The sequence below is a fragment of the Camelus bactrianus genome, chromosome 16 (genome assembly GCF_048773025.1).
Source record: "Camelus bactrianus isolate YW-2024 breed Bactrian camel chromosome 16, ASM4877302v1, whole genome shotgun sequence".
NCBI classification, from domain to species: Eukaryota; Metazoa; Chordata; class Mammalia; order Artiodactyla; family Camelidae; genus Camelus; species Camelus bactrianus.
Window position 1 is genome coordinate 14184773 of NC_133554.1, and position 26187 is coordinate 14210959.

General features: G+C 33.6%; 1 protein-coding gene across 4 annotated transcripts in view; it reads right to left on the reverse strand.

Moving 5' to 3' along the window:
- Positions 1–327: 327 nt before the first annotated feature.
- The window catches only part of INTS2 (integrator complex subunit 2), a 43761-nt gene continuing 17901 nt past the window's right edge, over positions 328–26187 (reverse strand). For 3 of the 4 annotated variants that reach the window (XM_010951017.3, XM_045513739.2, XM_074342696.1), the window contains exons 12-25: positions 26028–26096; positions 24615–24749; positions 23314–23490; positions 22472–22580; positions 15975–16079; positions 13809–13973; positions 12819–13020; positions 10284–10409; positions 6546–6744; positions 4411–4662; positions 3929–4036; positions 3690–3795; positions 2497–2673; positions 328–2389 (exon numbers count right to left, since the gene is read on the reverse strand). In XM_010951017.3, the coding sequence (XP_010949319.2) occupies positions 2220–2389; positions 2497–2673; positions 3690–3795; positions 3929–4036; positions 4411–4662; positions 6546–6744; positions 10284–10409; positions 12819–13020; positions 13809–13973; positions 15975–16079; positions 22472–22580; positions 23314–23490; positions 24615–24749; positions 26028–26096 (2100 nt within the window). In that variant the 3' untranslated portion in view covers positions 328–2219. The remainder of the gene's footprint in view (positions 2390–2496; positions 2674–3689; positions 3796–3928; positions 4037–4410; positions 4663–6545; positions 6745–10283; positions 10410–12818; positions 13021–13808; positions 13974–15974; positions 16080–22471; positions 22581–23313; positions 23491–24614; positions 24750–26027; positions 26097–26187) is intronic. The other variant, XM_045513740.2, reaches the window with a different exon arrangement.

Below are 26187 nucleotides of genomic sequence, written 5' to 3' on the forward strand. Positions count from 1 at the left end.
AAGTACAAAAAAATGTTCATTTACCATTAAGATAGTGCAATAAAGGATAATTTATTTTTAAAAAAAACCCTTAAAAATACCTTCAAATTATTATCTTGCTTTTACAAATTTTTTTAAATATCAGAATCTTCTAAGTAACTGCTCCAGGGTAAGTACACTGAATTTTGTCCCCTAAATTCCTAAGGCTCTCAACTGACTCTTACCTTGTATGGCCATTTGATATATGTGACATAACAGAAAGGGATACAGACAGTCCTGGATTCCAGTCCCTTGAACTGTACCTTTCAGGTTAACAGCAGTGAAATGAAACACAAAAAAACTACAAGCTCATTTGATAAAGAATATGAATGTTTATAAACCAATATTCAAAATAGCTGCACACATCTTTTTTTCACTTGAATAAAAAAAAATCACATTGTGACAAATTTTATAACCTTAACTTAAAATACATGAATATTAACATTTACTAATATATTTACACATTTTATTTACATCATCAACAAATCTGATGAAAAACAGCATATGTTATTACTTTAACACAGCAGGTTTTGACCAGTCTTTGGAAATTGATCCAGGAATGTGCACTGCATTTAGTTAGAAAACATATTTCAACCTTTTCTGAACTCCTAGAGGTTACCTACTCACATAAAATATTCCAAAGCCTCAGTTTAAAACAAAACAAAACAGGAGCAGTTGTATTTAATCTCAAGAGACTACAAAACTGCCTTGTTTAAAAGTATGAAAATTCTTATGGTTTGTCTTTAAGTGTATGCTTTTATTTTTTGCATCAAAGTTACTTAATTGAACTTTAAGCATTTAATAGAAGTTATAAATACTGTTGTCGTCTATGGTACTGTGTACTTCATGATTTGAAACAGCTACAAATTAGTTCTTATACCCTTATGAGGTAGGGCCAGTAATAATCCCATTTTACAAAGGAGGAGAATGAGATGTGACTATTTGCTAGTGAAAAGGCTGAAATTTAAATGTGTTCGCTTAAAAACCACGCATTCTTATTAGCCTGCCAAATTTCTTTTATAAGTGAAGAGGTGTGTTTCAAGAGGAGAAGGCAGCGGGGTGGGAGGTTCATTCAGGTATATTTCAGAAAGCAAAGACAAGTACCTTCTACACTGGACACTTCATTAAGGAAAAAAAAATGAGGATTACAGGTTATCTGAATGTATCTGCCTAATCAATGGGAATTATCAACAGAGGACTGCAAAATCCTTCAGCAACATGTTATTTCCCCCTTTTTAATTTTTCCTGAGGTCCAAACACTATATATATATTTTCTAACTTCAAAATCTTCTAAAATTATGATCTGAATTATAATCCTGATGACAAACCAAGAGCTCTTTAATCCAGTGGGTTTTATTGCTCTAAACGTTATTTAGATACCAATGTATTTCCCCCCTCTGACCATTATAAAAATAATCTTTAAAAAAACTAAATGAGACCTCCTTTCAGGTTCTCTGCACAAAGATGTTTCTGTAAACACTTTTAAACCAGTATCTTAAAATTCCAAATTATTCAAGTATCTCTTTAAACATATGGCTTCATATATTGTAAAAACTGAAGCAAATATGTAAAAATCTTAAAATCCTCATCTGTAATTCCACGGAAATCATCTACAAAAAGCTATTTGCCTTTGTTAAAGCCTTCCCAACACTGTTTGGGAACTGGAATTCCATCTTGCATTACTATTACTTGCACTGTAAGTTTTGGAGATTTCTATTTGGATATTTAAACTCCTAAGTTTTTCTGAATTCTCCCTTTCGTTTTTCTCCCTCTCATTATTTCAGCATTGTATTCTGTTACTAACTGACAGTTAAACACTAGGCCTACCCACAGACTCATTTTTATAAGAAATTAAATTAAAGGCATGGCAATTTTTCTTCACTTCAAAAGCTTGATGCAAGGCCAAATTCACTTTTCAGTAATGAGTTTCTTAAATGTGCTCCCAACAGGAAGAAAAGAAAAAAGCTCAGCTGCTACAATAAACATACCAGCAAAGTAGATCCAAAGAAATGCCAATCAAATACAAGCAAGCATAATTCTCAAGAGAGTTCTAAATTGTATTCATGTCGAACTGAATCGCTTTAGTGATTCCAAGACATGACTGTTCCCAATCAGTTTAGCTGTTACAAAATGCAGATTAATTTTGGGTATATGCAGGAAACCGCTTCATGTTTTTTGTTGTTTCGAGTTCTGGTTCTTCTTTAAATTCCACTAACACTCATGTTTATTATTTCAATGATTGTGCTTTCAATACAATGACAGAGCTGTACGTCAGGATCCATGCTTCCAGTGTCCCTCGATCCATTTTTATAAGATGGATCTTTACAGATTCCAGACCATCCACTTGGTTTCTCCTTTATTTGTTGAAGACCTTAAAACATAAGGAAAAATAAATTAATTAAGGCAAGCAATCTGGAAAGGATTTTGGCCTTCCTATCTCAGATATAAAAATAACTCCTGAAATAAGTTACTACTTACGTGTGATAATTGGATCAATGTCTCTTGTCTGGGTGGCAACATCAGAGGCACAGACTTGCCCTATTTGGATCAGCAAAGACATAATATCCTCATAAAGTGGCGGAAATGCTCGACAAAAAGAGACCAAACTTGGCAAAGTTGGCATGAAAAAAGCATATCGCTTAGCCTGTGTTAAAACTGTTGGAAAGAAATGAAACAGAAGTGCTGATTTTACAGCTATAAATTCAACATAAATGGCCAATACAATATAGCAAGCACCAATGTCTGTGCTGAGGACATGAAACTTAGTAGCTTCCTAAGACACAGTCGGCCCTTGCCTTCAGAGAGCTCCCAACCTAGTAGTCAGTTATCACCCAACATATAAACACTTACGTCCAAGCACTGTGACAAGTGCATTACATGCATTACTTCATTCAATTCTCACAACTTTATGAATGAAAAAAGTACTTATATGATACCTATTTTGTATATGAGAAAACCCTTAAATAAACCTTAGAGAGATTAAGAAGCTTGTTCAAGGCCACATAGCCAGTTAGTGGTGGAGCTGGAATAGAACTCAGGCAGTTTAGGGTTTTAACCACTAAAAATTACAAAGAATTATAACATGAATTGAATACAATGGGAAGAAAAATGAATAGGTTATTATGAGAGCACTGAGAGAGAATATGAAATTGACTAAGCCATAAATTTGAAAGACTGAATTATAGCTCATCTCTTCTAAAGTAGTTTATTTTCATACCATTTTACTTAAGAGCCTAGAAGATGGTCGAAATGTTATGGTAAGTTTTAGAACTTAAGGAAACAACTAATATATTTATCTCTTATTTATACATATAAATTAGATTTTTCTGGAACTCCAAGCATTTGTAATAAATTGTAACTTGTTTTCTATTGACATAATTACATTCAAAAAGTAGCTCTGATTTCCATTTATAAAATGTGGGAAGCTTAGTGTATTTACCATAAATCTGTACACAGTCGTTCACAAAGTGTAAGCTACAACTTGCCTACCTGTTCATCTCCTCTACACTACACATCACATTTGTAATACGAAAATTTTCAAAAGAATAATTCAAAAGATGGCATCAATTAAACTACTAGCGACACAGAAAACATGGTGTCATTAATTCGGAAAAAAACACGTACTACTTTATGTTAGAAATTTTTGTTATTGATGTTGGTTGGCTACACACCTGTTAGCAAAGTTCCCATGACATTGACAGCTAAGCGAGCCACACTGAGTGACTTTGGTAATGCATACTGGATACATAAATGAGAAAGCAGCTGGATAGCAAATATCTGCAATACAGAATCCAAATATTACATGTTTCTGAAGAATACCTTTAAGTGTTAAAAATTATAAAACATTTTATGTAATGAGCAAGATTAGAGGGAGATCAAAATTTTCCTGAAGTTCCAAAATGCTCATTACCTGTTTTTCAAGTTCTGGTTGTGCAATAAGTTCAGGTATGAAATCCAGACAGATGTGCATAGATGGAATTCCCGCGACTGTCAGAGGTAAAAGTTCACATGGATAACCCTATCTCAACAAGAAAGGGGGAAAAGTTAGAAATAAAATAACTATAAGTCAAATATAGATAAAAATACAAAGGCAGGTTTCATTTCCTTTATGTAAAAACTGCTCAGAAGATTACAATGCCCTACGTGTATGCAGGCATTTCATCTCTCTGCTGCACTAAAATAGAGATAAATTATATGAACATTTTATATGGATGAAAAAAATATTTTTTTAATCTGGACTTTAAAAAAAAAAATCTGGATTTTTCTCCATATTGCAAAGGACATGTTTGTTTCCATGATCTCCAGTTTCTAAATGATTCCCACTAATTTATGACTCAAAACCACCTCCCAAAATAAAGTTCAACCACAAAGCATCATTCTTTGAAGCCAGACCTGAAAGTGAACAAGCTTAGCAATGTTGGGATCCGCAATGTACATTTGGTGCAACAGACAACAGATAAGGCACTGGACTTCCCGAAGGTTACAGAGCAAGTTGTCTTCTTCTTCCTCCATTCCCTTATTTGGAGTGCTGGCAGTAATAACACTTTGAACATTCCTTATCAAGCTGTCTGGATTGACACCCCTTGCCTTCTCTTCTTCAGTAGGTAAGCAAATCTCCAAGAGAATCTGGACAGCTGCACTATCCTACAAGCAAAGAAAACACAGTGAATTTAAGACGTTTCTGAGAAGTTTGTTTGAAAACCAAATCTGATTTTGTTTTCACATGAACAGATGTGATAAAAAAAATCACTTTCCAAAAAAAAAACAAAAACAAAAAACAAAGACGCACTTCCAAGAGCAAATGTGTACAATCTAAATGGCAGTGATTCTCACCTTTTTTAGGGCCATGAACCCTTTTAAGAATCTGAAGAAAAGTGTACCCCCTCTCAGCATAAAAATTAACATACGTAAACATATTGCACAATTTCAGGGTGGTCACATCTCTCTAAGGCAGATCCATGGACCCACTGTAAGAACACCTACTAAAAGAGTATTCTGATCCAAAATGGGCCCAAGACAAAAGCTGACTTCTAACCAGCATCTCCTTTCCTTCCTCTTAAATTCCTACTTCCCTCAGGATCCTATCTTGTAGTCGCCTCTTTTTCTCATCTCTGAAGATGGTGGTTGATAATTAATGCCTAAAAGTCACTCCCCGAAGCTCCTTTCCCTTTTAATTTGAAGGTGTGCTTTTTAAGGCTCTGGTTTGGCAAGGAAAGATTCTGCCCTACCAGCCATTCCACCTGTACAACTCGTTACTCAGTCTACAAGCTTGAGTGTCATTTCATGAAAAAGTAGTTTCCTGAGGGGTGATCTACTTGAAACTTTACTCTATAATCATCATTATTCTTGAGTTGAGGAGTTTTGGGTCTGGGGTTGTTAATTATCTTCTGTTGTTTTTGTTTGTAAACTCTGGAGCCAGACTGCCTAGTGTTGAATCCTACTTTCACCATTTACGAAATGTATAACCTTCAGCAAGTCACTTAACCTCTCTGGGTCTCATTTTCCTAATCTGTAAAAATGGAGAAAATACTCTTATACTCATAGATTGGTTGTAAGTATTAAATGAGTTAATACACATAAAGAATTTAAAATAGCACCCAGCATATAATCAGCATTATATAAATGGTAGTTACTACCATCCTCAATCCCTTATCTGAAATTCTGAGGGTCAGATTTATTTTAGAAGTCAGAACTGTTTTTCTGTAATATTATATAATACCTCCAGGAGAGACTAAGGTAGCACACTGTAATCAAACATCGTAATATTTCTGCAGCAAAACATACCAATATTCACATTAAGTGGGATAAAGGCCATAAATAGCTTCACATCAATTCAGGTCAAGTTTTGCCACAAATGAGGTCACACCAGGTCAGGTTTTTCTGCCAACTGAATTACCAAAAAGAATGCTTCAGTTTTCATAGCTTTCTGGACTTCTGTATTACAGATAAGGGATTGTGGACATATATTATTACTCTAATTCTCTTTATTGCCAATGAAAGGATTTCAGAAAATGTATTTCCAACTAATAAAACATTTCTACTTTGAGGCCCTCAAACTGTTTTAACATTCAGTCATCGCACATGTTTTGCAGTAGTCAAAACTGACTATCTAAGGCTTCAGTAAATTCTACATTGTTATAAAACTTTTCTAAATATCAAATTGAACCTGCTGATATTGTCATAGTATTTATCACTGCCTGGCATTTTGTTATATATATACTTCTCCTTGTTTATCTGTCTCCACCATTTAATTTTTTTCCACCATTTGATTTTAAGAAAAAACTCTTAAATTTGGTTAAAATGTCAATCTCATTTAGATGGCTATTAAACTAATACCATGAAGATTATTCCTGATTTTAATAATATAAACCATCTGCTATTCAGAGGCAAAGCCAACACCACTATAATATATGTTCTGTAATAAAAGGAATGTACAATATGTCATCACTGTATATAGACGACATAATATGCCATCTATTTAATTGGTTACATTAGCAGGGAAGCCTTTGCCCTTATTTAGTTTTTACCTGAGCAGCCAGTAAGGCATTTTTCAATTCCTCTCTGGTAACTTCTGGGCCATCAGCTTGTCCAACTAAACCTATTGTATTATTCTGAGAAGGCCTGTCTTGCTCTGCAGTTTCCTTGAGATGTGCACTAAGGTAGGCTTTGGATGCAAGAAGATACCCATTCAACATATGTAGAGTAATATCCATCAGTGGGGGGCATCTAAACACAGAAAGAAGAAAAGGAAAATACATGAGAAGGAATATAAATTTATAAATTTACCAGAGCATGATCAATCAGTTTAAATAATTAGAAAAAATTGAACAGTACCTGAAAACCTGAAAATAGTAGAAAAGTAACACTTTTCTTTTCCTACTGAAATACTCATTCACAAAATCAAAGTTTAATATACATATGTAATTCTCTTTAAGGTTGTATAAATAGTATTATCTATTTCATCTTATCAGCTAAAGTCAAATATAATGAATGCCCAAGAGAAAAGGCATTCCTTTTTACCAAAATATGGCACTGCCAATAAATCTCTTCAAAATAGCTGTCTGCAAAGAAAAAAATCATCTGTTAATTGATTAGATGAAAGAGACTAGAATAGAATATTTATTCTTTCTACTCCTGTTTTTTCTTTGGAACTAGACAACTCTGTATTTCAAGAGCACTTCATCCACTTGAACTGGTAAGTTATTTACTGAGCCTTAGTCTCCTCAACTATAAAATGAATATAGCTATTCATTCCTCAAAAATTATCATAAATTAAATTTAAATGAGATAAGAATAGATATAAGAATTAAATATAAAAAAGGAAACAAAAAAAGGTAATATGGGAACCACCAAAATTTTAAAACCCAAGCCCTTAGAAAAACGTGACAATGCCACTTCTCAGCCTCTAACAGACTGACCATAAACAGGCACTACAGCTTTGTTTTTAACTGTGAGACACTGGAAACAGCTTAAATGTCCATCAATATGGCAACTGTTTTTCTGCAATGTCCAAATTTTCTATAATAAGTGTGCAAGTATTAATAGTGAAAAAATGTTACTGGTTAAATAAATCATTGCAATGTTTCCCCAAATGGAAGGTAAGAATCACCTGGAATATTTATTCTGAAAAAGAAAAAAAGTCCTAAGCTCCACCAGACATTCTTAATTAGAGTTTCTGGAGGACAGGTCTGTATATATGGAATATTAATCTATAGATGGAATACTATGCAACAGTTAAAACAATGAGATGGAACTATGCATACTAATATGGAAAACCTGTTGAGAGCATTAAGTTTTTTTAAAAGTATAAAAATAAAACCTATAGTAAAATACCACTTACAGTTTTTAAACGACCCAAAACAAAAAAAGTAAGTATTTCTATTTATAAATTTGTAAATACATAGAAAGTAAAACTACATACACACAAGATTATGACAACTAAGTTTCCTCTAGAGATGGAACTGGGATTGATCAAAAGTAGCCAAAGAGGAGTTTTGCTTTAACAGTGGCAGCGTGGTAGATATAAGAGAACAAGACTTTTCACTGTACACCTTTTTCCTGTTTGTGCACTTATCAACGTATATTATGAAACTTTTCATGCATACATAAGAGGGAATATTATAATGAACCTCTAAGAACTCATCACCCACAGTTATCTACACGTAGCTAGTCTCATTTCATCTACACCCTCACCCACTGCCCCATCACCACCATGGATTAGTTCAAAGCAAATCCAAAATGTCACATCTTTTTATAGTTTGATATTTTTAAAAACCATTTGAATGATCACTTGGAAAAAATTAAATTTTAAAAAGTGAACAAAGTTAAAAAGCAAAGTGAACAATAAAAGAAAAAAACTGCTATATATATATATATGTATATGTATACAAAGTGCTGATATCCTTTATAAAGAGCTCTTCAAATCAAAAAAGGTAAGCATTCCAATGGAAAACTAGGCTAAAAATATAAAGAAATACTAATAGCCAATAAGTAGATTAAAATATTCAATCTAACCAAAAAAAATTAAAATGGGAATTGACTTTTCGCTTATCAAATTGGAAAATCCTATATAAAATAGTGTAGGAAAGTGCACAATATCGAACACTACTATGGGAATGTAAACTGGTTCAGCCCTTCTGGATGGCAGAGTGAAAACAATGAATCAAAAGACTTGAAAATGAGTATGTTCCTTCTGCCCCGATAATTACATTTTTAAGAATCTGTTCTAAGGAAATAGTACACAGAACCATGACCACAGCACTATCAATAACAAAAAATGGAAATAAAATATCCAACAATATGGGATTGAGTTAAGCATAGATAATCTATGTGGAATACTATGTAGCCAATTACTATAAGAATATCTATTAACATGAGAAAAGGTTCACAAGTTGTTAAGTGAAAGATCCAGGCTACAAAAACATTTCATACATCATGAAAGCATAATTTAACAACTTCCTGAACAACTGGAGGTGATTTAGGTGAAAGGTTACCTACTTACGTGGATTTTTAACACTGATAAATTGTTCTAGAAGCGGCTTTTCTCTAGAAGTATTATTTACTGTTGTTTTCCTTTTATTAAATAGACACTTAATGTCATCTACACTGTTTATTCTTCTTCTGATTCCTATTTCCTCTAAGACTTCAATCTCACCAAATCTTATTTGGTGATTCTGCAGGTTTTGTCATTTCAAGAATCTCATCCCCAGGGTTAAAAAGACAGATGAGTATATCAGAGTGTATCCTACCTAGTTAGTCTTCTCCACTCCAGTTTCTCTTCCCTCTAAACCATCTGTCATGAAGCATCTCTTCTTGAGTTACCACCTAAATGACCTCTTCAGCCTAACATTCAAGGCCCTCCATAGTCTGACTCCAACCTAATATTCCAAATCTAATGTTCTCAAAAACTTAGCCCTCCACTCCAAGCCTTTTTCATTCTTGCTTCTACACTTTTCTCACACTATTCTTCTTCATACAATACCTTCTTTGACCTCCTAACCCCATCACTGTAGTATCTATCTATTCATCTAAATCCTGTTTCTACCCTTAAAATACAAAACAGGTCTCACTTCCTCCTGAAACTTTTAACAGCATTCATTTACTACACCATCACCTACATATAGTCACATTACCTAGCTTTCCATGTATTTGTCTTCTTTCCCCATAAAGATGATCATCACTTTAAAGACAGGCCCCTTGAGTTGTATACTTTTGTTATTATTTAGCTTAGCAACTAGAAATTCAAATATGAATGATGTCAATTAATTCTGCCTCTTGAGGTGAAGCTACTTCAAGGCAACTGATTAAGTTCAGCAACTGGCAAGGAATTACAGACAAACGTGGAGTCAATGAAGCTAACATCACAATCAAGGAAGCCACAAAGGTCACAGTTTTAATGCATGTCACGGTTCACAATACCAATTTTTTGGAAAGCCTTTTCTGACAATGTTAGCAGAAATAGTATTATTCTTTACTATCTTGACTTTGAAAGGACAGCCGCTATTGGGGGTTGCCAAAACCAACAATGACATTTTGCCAAGGCTAGGTTTTATTAATCACATTTTAAATATTAAACTGAATATATAATTCATGAATACAGACAACCAAAACAAACAAACAAACAAAAAAACACTTCACAGGTTATACTGCCAAGTTCTCTACAAGAACACTAAAATATAATTTTATACTGAATTTCTGCAATGTCCTTTGACGCTCCAAAGCATAACTCTAAGAAATAATAAAAATGAAACTCAAATGACACATACCTGTGTACCCTCTGATCACATCTCAGCACAATGAGAGGATCTATCATCAGGTCATTCTGAGTATACTTTTGCTGTCGTACAAACTTTATTGAGGGCTGAAGTGCATTAACTGTCATTACCCACAGCCTGGTGAGAAAATAATCATATGTTTAAAAAACACTGTATCATAACTGAAACCTGTAGCCATCCAGGCCCTTCTGTCTTAGAAAGATATATTTAGGAAAAAATTTAAAAATTGGTATAAATGAACTTGGAAAAATTAAAAACTATAGAACTCTAACCTATTATTATGTCTCTGAAATAAATGAAGATAAAACAATAAACACAAAGTAGTTTCAAAAATCTTCAGTTATAATGGAATCATGGCCTGTGAAGTGAACATTTGAATTAAAAATACCTCAATTATACCACACTTGCTCTATGACTCTGTATAAGTCATTGAGCCTCTCTGAACTGTTTCCTCACCTGTAAAATAGGAATATAATACCTGTAAAGGAAACGATATGCACCAAAGCAATTTGAAATTGTAACTGGCCCCCAAAATTAAGTCATTGTTCTGTATTTATCATCACAGAATCTCAATGTGAGATGTCACTTTGAGATTAGACATCAAAACACTATAAAAGTGGTTACTAACCTGACTACACACCAGAATGACTAAGGGATATGTCAATATGGAGGGTGTCTGATCTCTTACAGGGAAGATCATGAGTTTACCAACCCCATCTCACACACAGCTTGCCCACTTTTAAATGAGCAGACAGCCAAGGATCATCAGATATTTAAAGGATAAGCGTCTACCTTGAGAAAGATTAAAATATACAAACAGAAAGAAAGGAATGCCAAAGAAACAGAATATATAGTTAATATCCTTATAGGTTAGAATATCTCATATATGAAACAAGAACAGGAGGCATTTACAGATACTCAGATAAAAGCTCTTAGAAATTAAAACTATAGCAGAAATATTTTCTATTCAAAGGAAAGATCAGAAGATAACACAGAGGAAATATCCAGCAAGTGTATTCAAAAGATAAATTTAAAAATAAAGGAGAAAATAAAGAGTAAGCCTAAGAGGTTTAAAAGGGTTTAAACTTCATTTTTTTTTTAAATTCCAGAAAACAGAGGGGGAGGCTAAAGATAAAATCCTACACTTAGGCTAAATAACAGTCACATGTGAGGGGAAGAATAAAAATCTTTTCACACATGAAAGTCTCAAAAAAGAAAAAAAAGTTTCCCAAACACCCTTTCTCAGGAAGCAACTTGGGTGTGAGTTCCACTCACTGAAATAAGGACCTAAACTAAGAAAGAGAAAAACATGGAATCCAACCAAGAGACAAAAGCAATTCCAGATGGCTACTGTCTGTGCATGTCCCAGACTGAAACATAAGGATGAAAAGCTCTGAAAAGGTTTCCAAGAAAAACTGTTACTGCTGTTACCTGATGTGTTACAACTAACTGTAATGTAAATTTCCCCTCAGTAACAGAGTTTGAGGGTGAATTAGTTCTTGATACAAAAAAACAAAAAACCTGAACAAATGGAAAAGAGGCAAACAGCTCAGAGTTTTGTGTGTGGGGTGGAGAGGGGGGCAGTTGCTTAAGAGAGAAATTGTAATCAAAGAATATCTTATAGATCAACTATAACACTTATGTAATTACAATAACGTTGAATGTTTCTCTAACCAGAAATTTTGATATAACTGTGTTGAGAGAAATGGGAGAAGGGAGAGTATGTGTTTAGATAAGTGCTAAATCTTCATCTTGTGTAGTAGAAAGTCAAAAGATAATCTTTAAATTGGAAAGCCAGGAAATTACAGGATAACTATAAGCATATGATTGAGATATGTGGTGGGATATAAATGCCAGAATGAAAAATCAACTTATGTGCATTCATTAATTTGATATAAGTAAAAAAATCAAATTTAAAAAGCATAAATATTCCTGGACCTACTGAATCAAAATCTCAGGGAAGCCCAGTATTTGTCTATAGAGCTAACCAGGTGTTTTGATGCAATCTGTGGACCAGTACAGGCCCATTTGACTAAAGACAAAATAACGAATCCAGTGTTCTCTTAAACTTTAATGCACATTAGAATCACCTGGGGAATCCTTAAAAAAATACTAATGCCCGACTCCCACTCACAGACACTCTGATTTAATTGGCATGGGTTACAAGTTGGGGATCAGGAGTCTCAAAAGCTCTCCAGGTAATTTTAATATGCAGCAAAATTTGGAGTCACTGCAAAGATGCAAGACACAATGGTAACCTAAATCACGATTAGCCACAAATGACTCTACACGAGAACTTACTTTTTAAAAACTTTCTCGAGTTGGAAATATTTTAAGGTATCTCTATGTCTCCTAAGATGAAGTTCATTCTTTAAAGTTATAACTGCTCTTTAATTAGTGGTCTTCAGAAGGGATTTATATTGTTAAATAGTAAACAATTTTTTTCAACATTAAAGTTTAGGTTATTGTAAATAATCACTGCTATACACTCATCTATTATTACACATAACAGTACACTGAAATTACCTTCTAGGCATCACGGTATTAAGAACCATCCATAGTTTATTGACCGTTTGAAGAATTCGCCGGGGAACTCCTGAATTCAACAGCTGGTTCATATTGGATGTTAAAACTTCTGCATATGGTATAAGTTCGCTGGCAGAGAGCAGGGTCAAGTGTTCTAGAATCTGCATCACTTGTGTGTGACTCACTGGGACAGCTGAAAATGCTAAAAGGAAAACTTAGTAGTCAACCTAAATTCTATACAGCTTACCAAATAGGGAGTAATACTGCCCTATCAGGCTACAGGCCAAACAAATAAAGAAAACAATATTGCTTAAAAACAGTAAAATGTTCAACCCTAGCCAAAGTATTGCCTTTGGTAGGAACATCCATTTGAAAAATTCAAACTTCTTGACACCATCCTCTGGGTAGCCTCCTCTGTGGACTGTAAGCACCCAGCAAATTGCTGTTAGTAAAAAAATACCTAGAACTGTGCTCCTTCAATAGAATACTCACTAACCTCTTCTAACAACTGAGCACTTGAAAGGTGGCTAGTCCAAAATGAGATGTAAGTGTGAAATAACACACCACATTGCAAAGGGTTAGTAGGGAAAAGCTGTAAAATATCTCACTAATAGTTTTTTTTTATGTTGATTACATGATGAAATGATCATATATCAGATATATTAGGTTATATAAAATAATTATTAAAATTGTGCCTTTTTTTTACTTTTTTAATGTGGCAATATATAGAAAGTTTAAAATTATGTGTGTGGCTCACATCACATTTCTATCTGAGAGTGCAGCTCTAGAACATTGTCAACAGCAAATACACTGTTCTATTCTATGATACTTATTTCTGACCAGTTTCATAAAGTCAAAGAGAATTACTTTAAATATATTCACCAAAACATTATTATATCCCCGGGAAAATTCTGCATGATCTTAAGATTTCAATGAGCCTAACAACTCTCTGTACCACTAAAGGTGTAAAAGGGTACCAACTTACTATACCTTCTTGAAGTTGTTTAGGAGAGTGGTTTTTGGCATTATTAGTCAGGAGCATTCGCCTTAACAGGGTATCAGTCCCTGTGATTTCTTCTTCACAGATCCAATCATCCACGATGCATAAATGTGGGTAGTTAGTTGCAAGGAGACGTAGTAAAGCAGAATGTAAGCCTTGAAAAGTTACAAGAAACCAAATGGATTCTTCATTCTTAAATTACAAAAATCTTCTCTCTCCTCTTCCCCGTCTCTTCTCTCCCTTTCATTTTCAGCAAGCCAAAGAAATCTGCACTTCTTACACATGTATATATACTACAGCTTGAACTTCTGTTCAGTCATACAGCCAAAGAACCTGCTTGAAGATTCTGATGTGATCTGATACACAGGAAACTGGAAACCACTACTTTTATCAAAAGTTGTCCAGCTTTCTTCCACCCTATCCCAGCATAAAAGTCTCCCACCAGGAAACGTTGTTTGACAGAGCAGTAGTTCAAGAGTTGAGTGGGGAGGAAAGAAAAAGAAGGTAAAGGAATGTTCATTTGGGGGAGATCATATAAGGTTTGAAAAGGGCCTCACTCAGAAATTCTGATAGGTTTCTACAGAACGTGGCCTCTCCTCTAACCCAGCTGAGAATCATTGCTCTAGATGGGTAATATTAAAGTTGCCCACCTTGAGTGCCTAAATGTATACTTTATATACATTTTCTCATTTCACCCTAACATTCCTACAAGGTAAGCAAGGAATACAAGCCTGTAAGGAAACAGGCTGAAAGGTATTTAGTAAGGTTCCCGACATCACACAGCTAAGAATGTCAGCCACTCAAGCAGTACTGATGATACCCACAAGAGGGTGCACTTGTCTTCTTTCAAGAAGGGTTAAGGACACTCAACACTGACTACATCAAAATCTTGTTGCTAACCTTTGGCTTATAGCATAGTTTAACTATTCATGACTATTACTGCGTAATATGAATAACGAAAAAATAAATGATGAGACTGTAAAAATGCCTGTTTAGACATGATACCCCACTATATTAAGTGTTTGGCACATAAATACCTAATGTTGTTACTATACAATTATTATCAACATTCTTCAGAGATGGAAGAGTTAATAATAAGAGTATTAGTAGTAATAAAAGTACTTTAAATCCAATCAGCCCCTTGTGATGAAACTTAGATCAAATCATACCACTGTTTAGTCCCAACAGGGTAAGTACCTGCTTCCTTTCTCATAGAAACTGCTTAAAATGTTTCTGTTTGAAAAGACACTCTAACAATCAAGAGTGGTATTATTTTAACATTTAAATGCACAAGTCTATGCACTGTCAAGACTACCCCAAACCAGTCACGAAAATGACTGCTTACAGTAGTGCAAATTAATCTACATTTCATAATTTATTCAATAAAACATGTTAGTTGCCAAATGCTGCCAAATATAACATCATTTCTCTGGAAAGAGATTATGCAAAGATATAAGTAAATAAATGCAGACATCTGGCTAAATATGACCAAACAAAGCTCACGTTCATTTCTGAAGCCAACTATAATAAATGAAAAGAAAATTCCAACTTCAAAAAACAAACCAAAACACACACGTTCAAACATCATAAAAAGGTGTTAAATTAAGAAAAATTTGATTTTCAAAAAATATTACTATATTTCTATTTGACGGTTTCACAGTAAAAATATTATAGTAATTACATACTATAGAATGTAATGGAGGGATTAAAAACTATAAGGTAGATTCAAAAAAAACGAGGTAAGACCTACATGAAAAGATTTCCAAGACTCCAAAAGAAAAAAGCAAGTCACAGAAGAGATGGGTTTTAATACCATTTAGGGTTTTAAAAAAGGATTTTTTTACTCGTGTGTGTATCTACTAGTTCCAACCATATGGAAACTGCATTTTTGTAGGTCAAAAATACTTGAATACTTGTAATTTCACACTGTTCAACCCGTAGAAAAGAATGTCTGAACTTTCACACCAAAATAAAATAGCTGGGGTCTTTGGGGCGGGGAGAGGTTTGCAGCGAGTAAGATAGTGAGGGAGACAAAGAGGAATTTCACTCTTAAACTGGGTTTTTAGCAGTGAGCACCTATCACACTTTGTAGCATTATAATCAGTAGTATTTTTTAGCAATAAACATTAGCAGTAAAAAGCACATAAAACAAATACCTCCCAGCTCCTGCTGCAGCCCTTGAGCCTGTCGAATGAGGAATTTGATGGGAATCTGATCCATTAAAGAAGATGAATATGATTTGGGCTTTCTTTGCATGGCAGCTGTCAAAGACACAAAGGATAAGATAAAAGAGTCAGAAAAACAGAAACCTTAACCTTCAAATGGGAACAAAAACAATGTCCAATTACTTTTAATTCACTTAATCTGTGAATATAGCTCACAAAAGACAAAGAATAAATACCCAAATGGTGAATACACAGGAAGAGCAAGAACATACTTAAGGGCATGATCTGGAAAATGCCCCAGAACTGAAACTAGTGGGGAGAAAATCATGAGTGAGAGAAGCCACCTGCAGAAATGCCCCACACTGGGAGGGGGAGGGGGGAATAAAATTAAGACAAGACTCTCCCAGACCCAATTAGGAAGCCCAAATGCAGTCATGACCACATAACTTAAACCCTCAACAGCTTTTTGTTTAATCATATTATATTACAGTGGTGACTGACTCTTTCTGATGAAAGTTGGGAAATATGAATGACTTCCTTCTCTCACAACTTCTACCTTCAGCTAGCTAACAAGCCCATCCTGTTTTTCTTTTCCCCCAAATAAATCTATCTTAACTTCTGTTCTTTTTTTGCTATCCTAATTCACTCCCATGTTCATTGCCATGTTATTTACAATAGCCAGGATATGGAAACAATCTAAGTGTCCATCAGTGGATGAAAGGATAAAGAAAATGTGAGATACACACACACCACATACACATACAATGGAATATTATTCAGCCATTAAAAAGAATGCAGTCTTGCCACTCACAACAACATGAATGGAACTGGAGGTCATAATGCTAAGTATTTTAAAATAAGCCAGACAGAGAAAGACAAATACTATATAATCTCTTTTATATGTAGAATTGTAAAAAAAAAAAAAATTTAAAACCACACAACTCATAGATACAGAGAACTGATTGGTGGCTACCAGAGAGACAGGGGATGAAGGGTGGAAGAAGTGGATGAAGAGAGTCAAAAGGCAAAAAGAGAAAAGAAAAAAGAGGAAAAAAGAAATTCAATACTAAAAACCAATTTGAAACCACAGCTCTGTGACCTTCATGGATATAAAATAACATTATTGTTTATACAAAATAACATTAAAGAGGAAAAATGGAATTAAAAAATTGTATTTCTAAGATGAATAGATTGACTATAACTATGTAAAATGCTTATTTGTACAATTAGTAAAGATAGATTATTCTGAATAACCAAAATGGCTTAATATTAAAAGTATATGTATGTAAGTTCCAGTGATAGTCAAATCCTGATTCCAACACATACAACTAAGGGAAGTCACTTAACTTCCCTGTGCTTCAGTGTTCTCACCTGTAATATTAAGATAACAACAGTACCTTTTCTCACAGAATTGTTGTAAGGGTTTACATGAGTTAACAGATGTAAAGTCCTTCAAGTAGTGTCTGGCACGTAACAAATGCTCAAAGCGTTAGCCAGCATTATTAAGATCTAAAGTCCCCATGATTAGCTTAGGGTAAAGTATCGTTATTTAAGTTTCCAGATCTATGAAATTGAAGACAAAATCCTGATCACATTTTAATGATTCCATCAAAGAACTAGCAGCCCATGAATCCCTGCTAAAAGCAATTACTTCTTTAACATCCCTGAAATACATCAAGGATATCTCAATCTTTCATTAAAAAACTCAACTATAATTTGAAAGGCCTATGAGGTGGTCATTGATTTTTATATATGCAACATGAGCCATTACATTTCCAATTTTCTTCCAATGTATGGCTTTCAAAGATTCACATCTAACTTTTAACCTCATCCTCAACAAAACTGTGGAAATATTTTGAATACTATTTACATTGCCCCTAGTTTTTGTGACATTTTAATCCTTAAAACAATCCTATGAAAAACTAATTCACTTTGGAAATTTCTGTAAACTTGAACCAAAACAAAAAAAAAAAAAAACAAAAAAACAAAAAAAAAACCACAAACAAAATGGGGGAGGGAGAAGAAATGAAAAGAAAAAGAAAAGGAAAAAAAGGTCAATTTCACTTGTTTAAAAACAGACAGAAAAAAATCTTATTAAAAAGAAAGGTAAATCAAATCTAGCACTAAAATGCTAAAAGAAGAACATACCCAGAGCAAGTAGGGTCCATTCCAGAAATATAAAGTATTAATTATTGCATGAATTATATAAGTAAACCAAACAAATTATCATAACTGCCCCAAAAGTTTTACTTAATAAACATTTTTTTAAAAAGATACTCCAAGAAATTCAGAGACTGACTAATCCAAACTAAATGTCAATACCTTTCCTGTAACCAGTGTAACTTAAGAAAAAATTATACAGAACCTATATAAAGTAAAATTATAATGACAGACATAAAAATAAAACTTGAATAAATTCATTAATTCAAAACCATTTATTAAGTGATTACTATGTATCAAGTAATATTCTAGATCCTAGCTATGGTAGCAAAAAAACAGACAAAATCAGCCTTCGTGAAGCTTACATTTTAATAATTTAATGAAAAAATTATTTCATATTCCTAGGTGGAAATACAATTTTGTAAAGATGTAAATTCTCTCCAAATTAATCTTTAAGCTTAACATAATTCTGACCAAAATTTCAATATAATTTTCTTCTTTGGAATCTGACAGAATTATTATAAAGTTCATGTAAAAGATTAAATATGTGAAAATGGACAGAAACACTGAACAAGAACAATAATGGTGAAAGGGACTGGAATTGTCAGACCCAAAAAAGAAAATCCAAAACCAGACATAGCTTTGTAATAAAACTTCAATATACTTCAGAGCAACTTCCCAAAGCAACAGGAAAATAACAGATTATTCACTATGTGGTACTGACAAATAACCAATTACAAAAAAATTAAAACTAGATCTGTACCTCATACTTGACTCTAAAATTAATTAAAGGGATATATAAATTTTAAAAATGAAATTAAAAGGTCCTAAAAGAAAATATAGGTGATTAGTTATATAATGTTAGTACCTAGCTTTGAAAAAGTTTCCTCTCCATAAAATTACATAATTAATAAACAAATGATAACACTCAGTACTACAAAAAAAACTGGCATGCACATCTGATACAAATGTCTTATACAAAATGTCTGTAACGGTATAACTTATCCGGAAAGCAACATGGCAATTCATTTTTTAAATCTTATGATTTTTCAAAACCTTTTTTTAGTTCTACATGTAGGACTCTGTCCTAAGGATAGACATAATTATACCTGTATACAGAGTTAGCTCTAAGGATATTCATTCCTCCACTGTTTACAGTGGCAAAATCTGGAAATGATTTAAATGTCCAGCAACAAGGAATTTGTTAAGTAATGGTACATATTTATGAAGATACAGTATACAACTATTAAAAATCATGTTTTACAAATATATGTATATATATGCATGATTGGGACAATTGTGCTGTACACCAGAAATTGAAACACTATAATTGACCATACTTCAATTTAAAAAAATAATAAAAAAAAATTTTTAAATTATGTTTTAGAAAAGAATTTACTCTAATAGGCAAAAATTTTAAATGTATTATTAACTAAAAAGGGTGGGTTAAAAACATATTATGATTCCAACTTTGTGAAAGCTATCATATATGCAAAGACTGAAAGGTTTTCTAGCAAAATTCTCTGGTAAATATTTCTGGGTATTACAATTATGGGTGGTTTATACATTGGTCTTTGTACTTTTATTTGCTAAATTTTCTCCAGTAAACACACTGGAGAAAATGTTCTTATTTTTAAAACCGGTTCTTTTGCTTTAAGTAAGACATGTACACAATTAGGTAAATAATGAAGTAAGTTTAGCTGTGGAAGAGCAAATTCTCTCATGTTGTGACATATCCTGCAGTTACTTTTTCCCTTTGGAGATAAGAAACCAGACTGGGAAAAAAATCTAAACCATCAGAAAAAATTCTCCAAGGCAAGGCCAACCCCTCTATTTGTCTTCCACATCCTGTGTCCTCTCACCTATCAAAGACAGCCCTTCAGGGATTCTCTCACCAACCTTCCCTCTCTACTAGATTACTCCCAACAGCTGAGAAACATTCTCCTAGCTCTTTCACCTTAAAAAGAGTCCTATCCTGACCTCATTTTCCTCTCCAATTACCACATCATTTCTTTCCTTCTCTTTACAGCTCCTCAAAAGAGCTGTCTGTATTCACTGTCTCTAGCACATCGCCTCTAAAATTCACTACAATCAGGCTTTCATCCTAGGGGGAAAGAAAAGTAGTAACTTTAGCAGTAAAACTGTAAAAGTCAAAGAACCCCCAGTAAGCTATATGTGGTAATCAGCTGAACCTCAGTCCCAACCTTACTTGACCTATCAACATCATTTGACGTCAGTGATCTCTCTCTTCCCTTTGAAACATGCTTCCCTTGGCATCCAGGACATCACATCCTCCTGAGTCTCCTCCCACGCCTTCCCCCTTGGCGATCTTACTCAATGTCATGATTTTTAAACATCATATATATGCTGAAGAATCTCTAAGCTTCAGTCCAGGTTTATCCCCGCTAAATTCCAGGCCAGTATATACAATTGTTTCCTTAACATCCCCACTTGCAAGTCTATCACACACCTCAGACTTAGTATGTCCAAAACCAGCTCCTGATGCCTCACAGACCTGGTCATTTATTTCAGTTGATAGACATTCTATGGCTCAGGTCAAAAGTCTACACACCAACCTTGGCTCCTGTCTCTCAAACCTCATGAATCCATCTCAGCTCTACCTTCAATATGTATATACACTGCTACCAGCCCAAACCACCACCATCTTTTGCCTAAAACTTAGAAAAGCCTAATAACTTTCCTCTAATCCCCTAGTTCCTTTTCCAAGACCCAGCCTAGGCTGAGTTGTACACCTAAACTAAAATTTTCAACTTTCCAACTGAGACCAATCAGATTATTGGCATAAGCAGCAGCGGTTTCACAGGAACACAGCACTGAAGTGAGCATGTCATTGGGGGCTGGGATACATAATCTTTAAAGATTCATCCAGTCCTAAAAATTCCGAGTAACTTGTTAGTTCTGCAATGGTATATACACAAAAGTTGGCTGTAGTAGTCTCTGTACTGTTCTGTATTAAAAAAAAATTTTTTTTGCTAGACATTAATCTAAATAAAAATTAAGGGTGTATGATTGGTTCCCTGCTACAGTACTAATGGTCTGAGTTCTCCCCAGAATACCTCCTTATAATTCATTCCTCTACTATTAAATCACAAGTGTCACATTCCTTAACAGAATTCATTATAGGTGGATAAAAGTAGCAGACTATTATCTAACACTTATTATTATACCATCTTATTCCTAATATGACAAAGACTATAATTACAGTGGTGGGATATTATCTCTATAATCCTAACAACTGTAGTCAAGAAAGAAGGCAGCTGAGAAATTCACAGTGTATTTAAAACACAACACTTCAGATAAATAAAAGAAACTGATCTGTCAAACACTGAAATGTAACTTTAATTTATATCTTTCAAAAAGTAAAAATCGGGAGAGGGATGGGAAGGGACAGTCTGGGAGTTCAAAATTTGTAGATACTGACAGGCATATGTAGAATAGATAAACAAGATTATACTGTATAGCACAGGGAAATATATACAAGATCTTGTGGTAGCTCACAGCAAAAAAGAATACGACAATGAATATATGTATGTTCATGTATAACTGAAAAATTGTGCTCTACACTGGAAATTGAACAACATTGTAAAATGACTATAACTCAATAAAAAAAAAAGTAAAAATCACTCAGCTATTGCAAAATAATCACTCTTACAAGAATTTTCCTTGCATTATATACTCAACGCCTACCAAATTTCTAATGACACTCTTTGTTTTAAATATGGAACTACATATATTAAACAAGCCTAATATAGGTGAATTTTCTTTTTCAAATAGAGGAAAACACACTACTTTATATTGATATCATTTATGCTACATCTGACCTTCTGATATTACATGAAGTAGCTAAGTTTGAAAGTTCAGTGATAATTTTAATGGCAAAGGAAACTTCCATTGGTTTTTTTTTTTCTGTTACTTTGATTAAACTTATTCTTTCACTAATGGAAGGAAGAATAGGGCAAAGATTGAAATCAAGCAAAAAAATTTCAGTTACAGTTCCTTCAGGTTTATCTTTTAATTTACATTTTAACTAGTAAGGTCACTAAAATTGTTAAAATACAGACAATTCAATTATCTATTAATTCAGTCTGCTAAAAGGAGCACTGAACCTTAAGGGGCGGTTATGTGCCCACATGAACACGTATTTATGTACCAGAATAGAAAATGCCCACACTGCAAAGACTACAGAATGACGCTGGAACTTGATAGACGATTTGACCTTATTTTTTCATATAGCCGCCTGGAAAGTAAGAAAACAAAAGCAAATAAGATGAATTCTCACTAGAAGCACTCCCATATGGACAACTTACCTAAAGTCTTTGTGTTTGCTAGGAGGGCTTCCTCATAAGACAGTATATAATAAAGCACTAAAAGCTGTGCCGTTATACTGAAACGCTGATTAAGGCGAAGGTTGTCACCCTGGAGGTAATATTATAAACACTTTAAAATACTATGCGATTTCATAAGTGTTTTTATAGTAAAAGCATTCAAAATAGATTATTCAGTGTTGCTGCTCCCAAATTCAGAAAACTAGGAAAAATCTTGCTATGTTTGCATTAAACTCAAAGAAGCAATCTGAAGTCTAAATTAAATCTGAGACGGCTTGGGAGGTGAAAAGCAACATGCTTAACAGTCTTTAAGATAGAAAAAAAAAAAAAAGTCAACAGCAACCCCATCAGGCTACTTCTGAAAAAGGCTTACAGGAGTCCAAAGTATTATCTGAAATCAGCATGAAGAAAATAACTCCTAAAAAGATATGGTATAGTTAAGTATATTTGGAGAAAAAAGATTTTCTGCAAATTTTCCATAAACAATCTAGGGATAGCTGAGATTCCCAGGAAGCTAAACAGGCTGTGTTGAACAGGTTAAAATGTCATATAGTCTTTTATTAAACACACAATCTCCAAGACATTCCTTAGACTTTAAAATGGAGCTTTTAAAATAATTCCTCAAAAAGTGCCTATTCGACAAACTATCTGGAACTAACACCATCCTTTTAATATTTATAGGTGATCTAAAGAAATTTAATCCCATTTTAAATTCAGAACCGCCTAGAAGTGGTTCTCCTCTAACAATCGGGGAAAAAATATGGAGTAAGTCAGAAGAATAAAAGAAAAATAAGCTAATAATCATAAAAGAAGCACTATTTTACCCCAATGACTCCTTGGAAAATATTGAGTATCTCCTGTTCTGTGACTGGCTGATTTGTGGCTTCTGGATTAGATTTAGATGCAGGAGTAAGTATAGAATTTATGTACACGTCAATCAGAGGAAGTAATTGAGGATGGAGTGGAGTGGAGGTTTCACACAGCTGCCTATAAATCCAGTCCTAAAAAAGAAGGTTACAGGCACGAAATCAATTACGGCAATAAGAAAAAGCAAGCAAAATTTCAAAGCACATATAATTTGACATGATTTATGAATCAGTGAAACTCACTATTAACTTGCAGCAGTTAATAATAATCTACTACCCAATTTCATAATTGCCTTTGATTTAAAAATACGAAATACTTTTATATCCTAATCAAGAATATTGTCCAGTAGAAGATAAATTTACAATGATGAGTCTCGGTTTTGTGTTTGGACCATGGGTTTCTAATCTACTAGTTTTTAAGTAGCACGTAAAACACTGTAAGTCCCTGCTGTGTCTGTATTTAGAGCACCACACTGTTATCATGTAAGACCCCACAACAGAAAGGAACTTAGGGAGATGGACAGTTCTTCACGACAAACACTCACATAGATTAGGAAAGTGGCTTTCATAGCCACTTACGGGAAACTGTCACTTAACTACCTACACAGAGAGGCCAAGAAGAAACGCTGGGTGTACATCTGCACTCCTAATTCCTATCTATTTCACTTGCTAAAAATATAAAGCAGAAAATACAGTCAAGCTGGAAAATAACTTCACTAAATCATAAAAACAAAGAAAATTAAATGGGGTATATCAATGTATATATTGTTCACAGTTGTTATAAAGAAAATAGCCTCATGGTAATGATTCAAACAGATATGTTTTACCTCTTAGGAGTCAGCCTTTTCTTTAGGGGAACTTTTAACTGTTTAATATGGCCAATTGCATAACAAATTGAAAAGACATCAAAATATGTACAGGTGAGGTGTCAGCTGTCTTGCGACAAACATACAAATGCTAGTCATGGCTATCCAGCAACTTTCTCAGTTTGGTGAACAAAATCAAGTATAGAAAATGGCTAAATTCTATTATTGAGAATTTAAAGGGATTAGTACTATTGTACATTTTGTAAATAAGTGAACAGTTACACTGTTTCAAAAAATCTGAAATTAAGAGCTTAATCACCATGACTATATAAACAGGTAGTAACTAGGCACATTTCACACACAGAATCCACGGTAAAGGTCTACAAACTGAAACAGAACTGGGAAAAGGCATTAACTTTGGTTGCAGCTTGAAATATCAACGGAAAGTCATACCTTTATGGATACTTTGTGCTTGGTAAAGGAACGACTCCTGAGCAGCTGGTAAATACAATGAATAGGCAAAAAGCCCGTAATGTTGGCACTCAGGTTGCTGGTGACAGGGACCCGAACTGCATGCGCTGTGACAACCTAAAAAGGAAAAATAGTATTAATACTTACAATAGAACCAAAAATAAAATTACTCTGAAAGAGGGAGAATTAGCCAGGTAGACTTTCAATACTTAATACAAATGTGGTCCTTAGAAACGAATAATAAAAACCAATTACACGATTTAATTATTTTGAGTGATGAGACAGCATCATACATTGAGGGAACTTTTGTAAAGTTCTCTACTTCTTAAATTTTGTTTTTAAACAGATATGTTGACAGGGGTATAATAAGGTAAAAAATAATAATAATATGTAAAATTTGGAATCATAAAATCTGGGCTCAGTGACTTTGGATAAGTCATTTTATCTTCTGAGCTTATTTTCACATCTAAAAAATGGGACAATACTGTCTTACCTGCCTCAAAAGGCTTTTGCGAGAGGGAAAAAAATTTTTTTGAAAACGTATGAATGATAAAGAAACAAATATATACAAACAAGAATTTTCATTGTTATTCTCATTATGTCAATGCATTGACTGCTGTCTTTCAAAGACCCTCCCTAAAGTTGTCTTCCAGTTAGTTCAAATTAAACACATAAAAAATAACTTATGAGTCTCCTGTGTTCCATGTGTGACTGTTCTGTAGGAGCGTATGTGCCCTGAAGGGAGAAGGGAGAGTTTGGTATAGGAATGAAAATATTAACTACCCAAAAAGAAACAACAGTTACGGATCTATGATATTTTAAAATACTTCATTTTTTAAGACATACTTATTTTTGTATTCTGAAATTTAAATTGACAAAAAAACCTGAGAATTAATTGTAAATTTCAGAATAGTCTCTGTCACTGAAAAAATAAAATATTATTAGGATTACCCATGGACAAAAGTGCTAAGACCAAATAAAAAGAGGTAAATATAAGAATAAGGAATTTGGACCCTGGCTTTTAATCTAGTTATAAATGAACCCGACAGTCTAAAGGGTTAAACAGGTGTCTATTTTATTTTTCTCCTGATAAATGCAAATGATAATCCTACATGAGAGCCCTACCATCAATATCTAAGACATCTTACATAGCTACTCAGTCTTCAAAATACATAAATTCAAAACATGCTTTTATATGTAGTAAAGAGCTTTAAAAGTAAATTTTAAACAGGATTATCATTTACAGAAATATCAAAAATTAATAAATCATCACTGGAAACTAAGAAGAAATAAAAAGACTGTATTATCCTCTTAAACTAAAATATACAAAGTTTATCCCCAATGAATGTAGTACAAGAAAGTTAAAGTACCTAAGAATAAAGTTAAAACAAGTACCTGCTCAGTAAAAATTTCCTGTGTGAAGATAGTCTTCATCCTGCTCAGGGAGCTTGGCTTAATCACAATCTAAATCAACCAAAAGAATTTCAACAGCATGTAAAAATAAAATATAAGAAGCACAATTTTCTCTGGTAAATTTATTATCTAAAATGACTGT